The sequence below is a fragment of the Sardina pilchardus genome, chromosome 7 (assembly GCF_963854185.1).
Source record: "Sardina pilchardus chromosome 7, fSarPil1.1, whole genome shotgun sequence".
NCBI classification, from domain to species: domain Eukaryota; kingdom Metazoa; phylum Chordata; class Actinopteri; order Clupeiformes; family Clupeidae; genus Sardina; species Sardina pilchardus.
In genome coordinates, this window is record NC_085000.1 from 15,320,746 (window position 1) to 15,333,080 (window position 12,335).

General features: G+C 43.8%; 1 protein-coding gene across 2 annotated transcripts in view; it reads right to left on the bottom strand.

The window, feature by feature from the left end:
• Window positions 1-365: 365 nt before the first annotated feature.
• The window catches only part of LOC134087390 (calcitonin gene-related peptide type 1 receptor-like), a 43,691-nt gene continuing 31,721 nt past the window's right edge, over window positions 366-12,335 (bottom strand). For both annotated transcript variants that reach the window (XM_062540850.1, XM_062540851.1), the window contains 5 exons: window positions 3,702-3,762; window positions 3,370-3,436; window positions 2,652-2,870; window positions 1,710-1,751; window positions 366-1,470 (listed from right to left, as the gene is read on the bottom strand). In XM_062540850.1, the coding sequence (XP_062396834.1) occupies window positions 1,216-1,470; window positions 1,710-1,751; window positions 2,652-2,870; window positions 3,370-3,436; window positions 3,702-3,762 (644 nt within the window). In that variant the 3' untranslated portion in view covers window positions 366-1,215. The remainder of the gene's footprint in view (window positions 1,471-1,709; window positions 1,752-2,651; window positions 2,871-3,369; window positions 3,437-3,701; window positions 3,763-12,335) is intronic.

Below are 12,335 nucleotides of genomic sequence, written 5' to 3' on the forward strand. Positions count from 1 at the left end.
AAATCTGTTCATATGAGAAGAGGAGAACCTCTTCCATAATTTGGGCCTAACTATGGAAAAGACCAAAAAAAGTTACCTGAGGGACCTAAGTGAAAGCTCATCAGATGACTTCAAAAGTCAGAATGGGACATGGGTTGTTCAAATATTACTGAGGCAAGGTGAGGCAGAGCCGTTGAGGGCCTTAAAAATGTATGAAAGCATTTTTGAACAGAGACAATGCAACATCTTGAAGATAGTTGTGATGTTTGTTTTTCCAGCTGTCCAATCCAACTATGGACACTACTTCAAAATATAATACAAAGGGTAAAAAGAGGATTTTAATTTAGTACTTTATAGCACTTTATGTGAGAATGACACGCTAAAGAAAAGCTTTGTATGTTTTATTGTAGAAATGAAAATGAAGCAAAGTAACTAAAGAATAAATGACATGCCAGTGAAGTGTATATAACAATAGTGCAAATGCTTAATACACAGTAAATGGATATGAAGAGTCATGGTGAAATGAATTCACTTATCTGTAGTTTACAGACAGTATATGAACATACATGGATATATAACGTACCAACACTCTACTGTTCAGTCACTCATCAAAAGTCTTATAAATAGCAGTTTACTATAGCTCATTTAGATTAAATTGATACTTTCTACCTATATGTAGAACGTATCTTTCTGATCCTATACTGTCTGATATCCTTGTCAATACAGATCATTGGACTGGACAAATAATAGTCAATGATTTGGTGGAAATCATTACAGTATGTTGAATACTTTTTATAGGCACTGTACTACTTCATTATACCATCAACAATGTCAACAATCCCATAGGATTATACTGTACGTTGGTCTTCACACTTATGTGTCCTGGCAATGATGAGTAAAAGGATGATTTATTGGCAAAGGTGGTTGTACAAAATGATAAAAGCAGAGATACAGTACAGTAACAATTGTGACAAGTGGTTTTGTTGACAAACATTTTTTTTTCTTGAAGAGGATTTTTCAACAGAGTTAATTTGTTTTAAGAGTGATGCTAAAACAATGTACAATTTTAAAATAAAATAACTCTATATGCTCATCTTTCCCATTGCTAAATTTATTTTAGCATTGTGCAAAAGGACACCCCATACAAATCTGTGTATAGTATTATACAGTATAAACACTGAGTATATGAGCATAGAATGACCACTATGACATGAAGTAAGTAGAAGAGGTTCAGGCTCAGACCTCTGTTGTCTCTAGGATTTTAGGAGAATTATGGTCAGTATTGTAGGAACAGATTCCTTTGCTGTCCCCATTGTTTTGGTGCTTCAAAGCAATCTTGTCTTCTACATCTAGGCAGTTGAGACTGATAGTGGCACGGCTTGTTTCAGTGATGGAGGCACCAATGTGAAAGCTGTGAGAATCTGTGGTCAAATACTGGCCCCTCCACTGGGCTTTATAAAGCCACCACTGCCTTTTGAGGGCACCCTGAACCTGTAAGAAGAATTAAGATAACAATTAAATTCCAATGTTCTGTTTCCATTTGCTTCATTATCATTTCCTTCTGTATTAGCATATTGTTCTTTCTATATTTTCTCCTTTTTGTATTATTGTTAATTATTAATTATGAGATTGTGATCATTACACCACAATGACACTCTGATATATACAACAACATATATAAACAGAAATGTCTGTACGCTCACACTTTTTTGAGCAATGTAATGTCTTACCTCAGTATTGCAGAAGCAGAATAAAAGTGCAACCAGGAACCCCTGTAGGAATAAAACAGTGCCCTGCCTATTAATAATAACTGGGAAAAGCACTTTGAGACACAGTGCCCCCCAATCGAGACATTTTCATGTTTTTTATGTTTTTGAAATCGTCATTTTCACACACAGGCGGAACAGATGATAGGCTACTGCATTACATTTACAACTACAAAGCATATTTGCTTTATTTGAGTTTAACAGTTAAAAAATAGTAAAAAATTAGTTTAGGCTACATTTCAGCATTCCATGAAATGCCCATCATGCTGTTGTCAGTCCAATATCAGGGCAGTCTGGACTACCCATATCTGGGAAAGTATATCGTGATAATATTTGCATGTTTTATGTCAGGATTTCTATCAACAAACAATGTCACTAGGAAGCATGCCAGTAGAAATAGGATATACTGTATATGCACTTCAGAGAGGTTATAATAACCCCGGCAGTGGCGCAACTGGCTGGGGTATTTGCACTTAATGCCGGCGACCCGGGAATTGATTTCCGCCCTGTGGTCCTCTCCGGATCCCACCCCGACTCTCTCTCCCACTTGCTTCCTGTCATTCTCCACTGTCTTATCACATTAAAGGTACAAAAAGCTCCAAAAAATGTAAATGTGTGTGATGTGATCAGTGTGACGAGTACTCCGAAGACACAGCAATTGAGATCAAGGTAAAATGCAGCAGGTTAAACCACAGGTACTGTACATATGACACAGCAATGGAGCTTAAGTCATCAAATGACTGCTTGCATCACCGGCGACTTCAAAACCGGGGTAAACTCTAAAAGGTAGCTAAGCTAGCGACATGTTTATGGTTATTGTTGTCATTAACTGATTCTATTTAGTCAATTATTGATATTGGTATTTTAGGTTATAACGTTAATGTAAATATAAACCTAATAAATTACCTGGAAGTGCATGAAGATGTTCATGATGAACTCATAGACGGCTTTTGCTGTCCGTTCGTTTGGCTGTGATGGCATCACAATAAACTGGGCACCCAATAAGGGCACAAGGATTAGTGTAGCACGTACTGCCATCATGTAGGTGTTCGACTCTGCACTATGGGTCACTTTAAGCTTGGTGATCAGCACCCGGAGAATGTTGAGTAGGAAAAACAGATTCACCTAGAATTGAAGCAGAGATAACAATGGTCACGTTAACTTATGAGTATTTACAATCTTAAAGGGACACTTCACCGATTAACATTAAGCTTTGTATCTTTAGAAAACCAGTCATGTTTTTGAATGGTCATGCATCATTCCCTCAGTTTGCCTTGAGATGGGAGAAATACGGATTTCAATGAAACCCATGAATAGGACTTCCTGCTTTCAATGATGATGTGATTTTTACATCATTGAAAGCAGGAAGTCCAACATTGAAATCCGTATTTCTCCCATATCAAGGCAAACTGAGGGAATGATGCACGACCATTCAAAAACATCACTGGTTTTCTAAAGATACAAAGCTTAATGCTAATCGGTGAAGTGTCCTAGAAACTAGAAATTGTGATGTAAGATATCCTGTATAGTTAAAACAGATAATGTAGAGACAGTTACTAAGGTGTTACCAGAGGGGGTCATTAGGTTATGTTGTAAAGTTGAATTGAGAATATTACGGCCTCACCACTAGAGCCACATGAAGCGGGCCATGGATGATGTAGATGAAATTGGAGTCTGCCTGCAGCCAGCACCTGTTGAAAACAAATTTGAATATAAATGGACCATCACTGAGTCACTGCTCAGCTAACCTAGAGTATCTCAAGGTTAAGTGTCGACCTTTCTATCAAAGAGCTAAAAGATAGAAAGGTTGACACTTAACCTTGGACAGACACTCATTCTCGCAATCTGTTTATTTATAAAAAGTGTCAAGAGAAATGTCTGACTTACATGAAACACTAAAACATTGTTAATAAAGGCTTCCTCGATAAATATTAGATCTGGTGAAGATATTCTTACCCATTGTTGTAGAAGAGCCAACGAGCTACGGTGTATGTCATAACAGGAATGACAGGAAAGGCTGAAGAAAAAAACAGTGTTGTTTTATATTATATTATATTATATTATATTATTATTTTAATTTGGTAGGCTTTATTTATCTAGCTTAATTATTTTACTAATGCGTAATATGTTTACCAATGAAATCATTGGGGAATACACACACATCTAGCTGAGATAAGTATGAGACATAGCAATGTAGCTTGCAAAGTTGTCATCACTGTATGGAGAATTTGCATCTTTATGCCTGTAAGTGCCATATCTGGTGGTTAAATCTTTTGCTTTATTAGGAAGTGTGGTGTTTTTTTCCTTGACTATTGTTTAAATAATACATAGTGGTAAGATACAATAATAACCTTTAATACCATATACTCATAAGAAAAGGATCAACATGAAACAACATTTATAGGCCTGTACAGGCATGTACGGACATGTGCTGGATCAGAGTGAAATAGGGGAAAGGGGACTTTCCACTCAAGCAGGAGTGAGGGCAATGTGCCAGCTGGTTGAAAGGGTAAAACAGATGCAAACTGGAAAACTGGAAAGAACCAGAAAACCTAAACTATGGCAAAAGAGCACAAACAACCATGACTCAACATAGTGACCTAATGAGAGGTGTGCTCGTATTCTTTAAAAATGGAGGAGGGTGAAACTTCCACCATTATGATTGGATCCTCTTGCTCCTCCGCCTTTCTGATTGGCTAAAAACACGATCTGGTGACGTCTCAGAAGGAGGCGCTTCTGAACAGAATAAAAGGGGGAGCAGAGCAGCCAGAACTTCAGATCGATCTCGTCGAGGTACCAGCTGGTAGCGCCGCCTTCACTCTATTGCTTGGTAGTGCAGTTCAGACATTGTTTGGATTGTAATATCATTGTGATACAGTGAATAAAGATCTTCAGTGTTGGGAAGTCTCTGTCTGCGTGGTCTTCTTCGGATGCTTGGTCCAGAGTGATAATTGGTTTCTTTACAAGAGTTAATTGGTTCCAGAGTGCTAATCGTTGAGAAGTCCAGGAGCGTGGAATTTTCCACCACAGATCTGGAGGTTCCTACCGAGATTTGAGGAAAGACAACCAGGAGAGCAGTTCCGCCCCGGGTGAAGCAGGTTCCGGCAGTTCAGTTCTCCAACGGGCCCAAGGTAAGCAGTTTTTGCTTATATTTAGGGAGAACTGTACTGTTGGGGCTGGTGGGTAGCCTGGGACGGGTTGTCTCACCTAACACTCTGCAAAGAATAGTGAAGACACAAAGACAGAGATTGGGTTATACTGTTGATCTCAAAAGCGTTTGCGTTTATGAGTATATGGTATTTCCTCTGTGCGACAGAGAAGACAGATAGTGAGGAAACTAGTCTGTAAAGTGTGCGACACTTATGGTGGTTTTGTGTGATAACTGGATGTAAATACAGCTGCATATTAAAAAGTGTTAACTCTGTGCGACAGAGAAAACGGGAAGTGCGACTAAACCGTGAAAAATAGCTGCGAGCTATACAAGAGGCATGAACATAATATTTTTTATTCTAAACTGTTTGATAATTGGGTAAAATACTGAGTGCATACCATCTTTGCTTGTTTCTGTTGTGGGGCGTGGGCCCATGTAGATGCCAGAGTGCACACACACACTGAGGATTGTGGAAAGCTTGGGAAACCAGCGAGAGGTCTACATAGAGGAACTGGGAAAAAAGTGCACATCCATAGAAGCAGCAGTGGGAGCAGTGGTCCAATCGCTACAGACATCACACGCATTAGATGTAAACCTGTTGATAGAAATATTAACGTTCAATCAAGGGGCTTTCTGGGAAGCAGAAGGTGATCCATTTACTAGACAGGAGTGTCCCCATGTTCAAATAAAAGAGCCACCCCCAAAGATCTACTTTAAAAGAACCACAGGAGAAAAGGGAGAAGAGCAGTGGAAGTGTGGGTTTAGTCAGGATCCAGGGTGGATAGAGACAGGAGGGGAGACAGAAGCATCAGACTTAGCAGACCCGGTGACAGACAGTGAAAGCAAAGAGGAGCAAAAGTCAGAGTCTGAGGCAGAAGAGGAAGAGATAGTTCAGTCTTCAGACGTAGGCTGCAGCTGGAATAGCAGTCACAACTCTGGGTACGAGAGGAAAGGACAGTCCCCAGATACTTATAGCCCCTATTCAGAAAAGATCTACTCCCCAAAGACCCCAGATTTTGAGCAGGAACGCGAGGACGAGTTAGAACAACACCCCTATAGACCCCTAGAGCCAGAAGACTACTCCCCAACTGTCCCAGACGACCGAGAAAGAGAGAGGTCCTTGTGGACGGAGTGGCGTTCTAGTGAGTGGCGACGGCCAGACCCAAGAACATCCCGCCCATTGCCAAGGTGTATAGAGAAGGTGTTAGAAATAACAATTTGTCAGCCACACCAAGGGGGATTTCAGGTTGACACAATAGTAGTGGAGAAAAGTGGAACAATCTCGTCCAAACTCCTTACAGGTGCGGAACCATTAGTAGTGCAGGAGGTGATCCAACACGCCTCTCAGTTTGTGGGATACAAGTTCCAACCTGTAGTTGAGCAACTGTTCAGACTGCAGCCTGAGAGCAGAAAGCGTGGGAGGAGAGTTAGAGCAGAACAGGGAAAGAGAGCCAGAGAGTGGTGGGCCTGATAAGACCTTACAAGTGCTTTGCAAATAAGTTGTAATACAGCCGCTTTGCTGAATAAAGTATATGATCAATAAACTGTTTGCTTGAATAAAATAATAAATACGACATTTTTGAAAGTAATTGCTGAATGTTAAGACTGCAAAATAAAATAAAGAAGTAAAGAGAAATCAGAGCCTTAGTCTGAAAATTATTAAAAGCAGACACAGAAAACAGGAAGTGAGCTGGCTGACTGCCCAGAAAAAGGGAGAAGTGGCCCCCCCCTTCCTCTCTACTCGCATACAGTCTAAAAGACACATAGCTTAGAACAAGAGAAACATATATGAAGGCATTTATAAATACTGGGAGTGTAGAAATACAAGTTAAGGCAAAAACCATCACCGTCACGGAAAAAACAACTGAAAAGGGTAGCAAGTACCTCGTGGAAGTGAAGGATCGAGACACAGGCACAGATTTCAACATAAATTTTAAAACATACGAAGGGGTTAAGGCCTACATAGAACTGGAAAAGGGCAGTCAGGACGACACAGAAGAAACAGCTAGACCACTAACGTTACCTGTAAAAAACTAGGACTTACCTTAGATTAGGAAAACAAGGAAATAGAGACAAAAAGGGGAGCTACACGCCCACACACCCCTTAGGCGACATAAAATAAGGACAGAAGGACATCTAGTGGACAAGGAAAGAAAACACAACCAAAATAACAAAACAACCAAAATATAATTGTGGAACTATAATACATGGACCTGAGTGATAAGTGGTCCATAGTATTCGCCCGACTACCAGGAGGAAAGTGGCAATTGATGATAGGGAATAGCGCAGATATTTGTTGTGAGATACATGTGTGCAACAGTTACGCAGAACTTACACAGATAGTAGCACGGCTGGTAGAGAGAGCCTATATCTTTGAATCAGGAGTGTGTATGGACATAGTGAAACATTACTAAAATAAAAAACCAAAAAAGGTAAAACATAAAGAAATAAACAAATAAATAAAATAACATAATCAGAAGCGAAATAAGACAAATATAGGAAGCGTATGGCAGAAAGCGAACAAAGAAGGGAGTGGACATTAAAAATTACCCAGGGAACAGGGACAAGGTGGAGATTACACGTCACAAACGAAAAAGGGGAACACTTTGCAGGAGGAAGAGTGTCCCTTCCTGCTCACTGTCAGAGTTGGAGTTACCTGATAGACGCCGTCCTATACACAGTAGGAGACCTGTACCCAGATTGGGCTTGCTTTGAAGAGCCTGAGGAGCAAGACGAGCCAGAAGGGGAAGACAGCTCAGAAGAGGAAGGAGCGCGCTACGAGAGCTTCGCCGAGCAGCTACGAAGGAATAGCATAGAAGAAAAAGTTCGCCAGGCTGAACTAGAAGAGGATAAGAAGAACATTTGTTGCAGATACAAGGCAGACAGTGTTGCCCAGAGAGAGAGACACAACCATATGCGCATAGTGGAGGAGGAGTATTACAAACTACATCACGAAATATACCAGAAGGAATACGAAGAAGAAAGGAAATTAGATCTCCTATATAAAGATATTAACACTGCCCTAAAACGATACCACAAAGGAGAAACAGACCCTTTGGAAGTAGAGGAAGCCATACGCCGAGGTTGGGTCCCAGGGAGCCGTACTGGGTGGATCCCAGGCCTGAACAGGGGAGAAGGCTCTATACACACTGCAGATAGCATCATAAAGGAGGTCCAGGAAGGGACATACAAGTATAAGCGCTACCCCAGACGAGGAGGGTTCAACGTGCCCGAGGAAGAAGAACCAGGGGAATTGCCAGAGTGGGAAGAAGTGGAACACCCCAACATCCGCACGTGGGTGTCATATCCAGAACTGAGAGAAAGCAAGGATCAGGAACCCAAGGAAGGAAGTGACAAAGCAGGTCCTGAAGAACAGTGAAAATCAGCAAAGAAAACAAAGAGAGTCAACAAAATGGCAACCAGACAGCCGACTCCACTGGAAGAGGTGGTAAGGGAGAACAAGATAGCAAAACCAGAAATTGAGAAGGTAAGCCAGAAATGGGCCAGCCGGACAAAATCAGACGCCTCCCCGTGGCCGCAAAGGGGAACACTCGACCCCATAGTCCTGACCCAAATGAGAGAAAAGGTCATGAACTACAAGAGCAGCAAGAAAGGAGAGGAAAGGAGAAAAAAGAGGGAAACTGAGCTTCAAGTATGGGAAGCCTTCGCAAAAATAGCCGAGCAGAGAAGAAAGGAAAAGGCTGACCAGCAGAACACTCCTGACCATGTGTCAAACCCAGGAGAAAAAGAGAAGATGCACTATCCACAACCAACCCAGAAGGAAGTGACATCACAGGATCCAGCCTCAGCTCCAGAGGCACCACCATTGGAGGAAAGACCACCGCCATACTCTGACACAAAAAGGCTGTACCCAGAAGTTCCAAGCTTACAGGAAGCAATCAGACATATCAAAGCAGGAGGTCCATACGCTCCGACACTGCAAGCAGTCCAAGAAGTCGGGAGCCCCACGCTCCCCGCAATACAGGCAGCCCTGATGCTGAGAGAGATCATAATGAAAGGATCTCGTGACGAGGTAATGGAGGAAGCAATGAGGATACTGGAGCTGAGGAGGATCAGCCCTCATGGATCTCCACAGGGGTCGCCCCAGGCGTCACAGCCGTCATCACCAGAGTCACCCTCCACCCCCATAATAGTTGGATTCCCAGGGGGAGGAGCAAGTGAGAATGGAGTGACGAGGGAAGAACATGCAGCAGCATCAGGAGGAGTGGGTGAAGAATGGAGAGGGGGGCCAAGATGGGAAAAGGGAGTGAGCTGCGCAAGCACTCCACATGCAAGAGAAGGAGCCCCTAAAGAACAAACGGAGGAAAGCGAGAGCCTTCTGTGTGAAACAGAGGAAGAATGGCTAAAACAGAGCCTGAGGAAATTGGGAGACCTAAGAGGACACGAGAAGGAGAAACTGGCCTGCCGCATCCTGGATAAGATAGAAGAAGCAAATACCAGGGAGAAGCGGGGGGGCCAGAATATGACACCCTACTTGAAATTCCTGGAAACGGCTGAGGGAGAAGCCACCGCGCAGTTGAATCAAGTCTACGCTGAAAAGGGGGAGGCAGGGAAAACTCACCAACAGGAAACACAAGAGGAAGGAGAACAAGGAGAATCAGAAGACCCAAGGATAAGGAAGCAAGAGAAAGAGATTGAGAAAGATTGTGAAAGAAGAAGAACACGGATAAAACAGAAACTGACAGAACTAAGAAGTCCCATGACTCGGGGACAGAAAAAAGAAGAAATAGCCCACCACATACTGGCTGAAATAGACCCACTGGAAAGATGGGCAGAAAGGGAAGGGAGCCTGGGTGAGACTAGAAGATACAGGGAATACAGACAGGACTGGGAAGAATTCCTCAAGAAGGTAAAGGAGGAAGTACAGCAAACCCTGGGGGAAATCAGCATCCAGAGGAAAAGTGAAGAGGAAGAGGACAAACTAAAAAAGGCCTCCTCTGAGCCTACAAAGAAAATAACAGGTCAGGAGGAGCGGACCCCTGGAGGGGAAGAGGATGAAGAGGAAATCCCCCAGCAAAGGAAAACCAGAAGTCATGCCAGAGGGAAAACAGAAGAGAGGACCCTAGGAGGGAAAAGGAAACAGGGGGAATGCCAGGTGAGATTCCAGGTGGCAAGTGACAGTGAGAGTGCAGAAGAAAGTGAAGACAGTGAAGAAGACGACGTTTCAAGGAAAATACAGGAAGAGGCGGGAAGAACCCTGAATGACCTCGAACAAACCATGGGCGAGGTGAGCAAGGCTTACTACACAGCGACAGAGGAAGGGGACAGAGACAGGGCAGAACACATGAGGAAACGTTATGGTGAGCTGGAAGACTCGCTCGAGGAATTGAACGAATCAACACAGAACGAAAAGGAATGTGCAGGCTGTCACAGGGCATGTAAGGGAATGCAGGGCCTAAGGATCCACCAAGGCATGAAAAAGAACTGTAGAAACAAAGGATTCGTGGTAAAGGTGTGCCCAATGCTAATTCCACCCAGAATGATAACCAAGGGACTGCTGGGAATCAACAAAGTCAAGAAAGGAGTTGAAAAGGGCATAGGAGAAATTCGGAAAGGGATGAAGAAAGGACTGGACGAAATTGAAGAAGGAGTGAAAAGAAGTCTGAAAGAAAGCAGAAAAGAGCTGGAAAAGATGGAAAAAGAAAGGAAAAAGGAGAAGGAAAGGGTCAGAAAGAAGGGGAGAACATTGGAAGAAGTCCAAGAAGAGTCAGACCCTGAAGAAACATCCATAATGGCGCCCTTAATATACAAGGGTATCAACTCCCATTACCAGCCATGGGCCCACTCAGACGTGAGTGGTCTCTTGGCAAGGCTCCCAGTGTTACACGAAGGGGCCGGCAGATGGATTACGCATTTCGAAAATGAAACCCAGGGGAGAACCCTGGCTGTGGGAGACATCAAATATGTACTCAGCATGATATTGGGCAAAGCCGAGACCGAGACAGTGCTGGAGCGCGAGAACTTGGGTAGACTGATGTTGACACCTCGTACAGATGAAGACAGATTCGACCAGCATCGAAATGCGATATGGAAGGCCTTGAGAGCAGCTTACCCTAATCAGTACAGCCCCACAGCTGTCCATGTGGAAAAACTCAAAGACAATGAAAATCCAGCATCCTTTGTGGAAAAGGCAGCCCAGGACTGGACGGCCAGAATGGAACAGAGGCCGGAAGAAACGTACGCAACCACAGTACAGTTCAGGCAGGCAGTAATGGATGCACTGCCAAGACCAGTAAAAACACAGCTGGAGAATGACTGGAGGTGGGCCTGCATGACAAAGGACGAATTTAGGCAGGCAGTCGCCCACCACGTGACCCTGTACAGACAAGGGGAGGATAAGAAAGAACAGCAGGAAAAGGAGGCCCTGCGAAAACTAACCCAAATGCAAATCCAGGAGGTAAAAGGCTCAAAGAAGGCAGCCACACAAGCTCCAGTAATGCCAGCGGTCCAAGCCCCAGCAATGCCAGCTCCAACCCCAGCACCAGTACAGATGGCAGCACCAGTAATACAGCAACCTGTGGTCATGCAGCAGCCCCAACCAGTGCCACCAATGATGCCCACACAACAGGGACCAGGGGGATGGTATGGGCAAGGACAGCAGCAACCACAGCAACAGTGGTACCCACCAAGAGGCCGTGGAGGGCCTCGTCGAGGAGGATATGGACAAGGAAGAGGAGGAGGCTATGGAAGAGGACAACAAAATCGAAACCAGCCAATGGATAATAGGTGCTGGGTGTGTTGGGGTGAAGGACACATCTCAAGGGACTGCCGAAACAGACCCCAAAACGGAGGTCAAGGAGGAGGCCAAGGTGGTGCAATGCCACCGCAGCAGGGACAAACACAGGGAGGAGCCCAACCACAGGGACAGATGCAAGTCTCTCCCTACGGGGGAGGCTTCTACCAAAATTGACGAGGCCCAGAAAACCCAGGGGAGGGTCAGTTTCCCATCTTAACGAGGGGAGCTGATAAGGAACCAATGCTGCAGGTTCTAATACAGGGCAAAGAAGTTAAATGTTTAGTAGACACAGGAGCAACGTACACTTGTCTTCACCCAAAAGATGCCCAACACCTCCCCAGATCTTCAGGAAAGTTTATGAAGACAGTGGGTTTTTCGGGACAAACGCAGCTCATTCCAATGACGATACCAGTGTCAATTCAAATCGAAGATAAGGAAATTAGAATACCAGTCCTGGTAGCAGAGCATACGCCTGTTAACCTACTAGGAAGAGACGCCCTGTGCAACCTAAAACTCCAAATTGAATGCTCTCCCCATGGAGTGGAGATAACGGGATTGGCCACGCAAATGGCCCTGATGATAAGTGAACCCCCACAAAACGATATCCAACAGGTCTATTGGATTGGGCAATTGGAACCAGACCTGGAACGAAGAATCTTTGCACAATACGGACACCAAATCA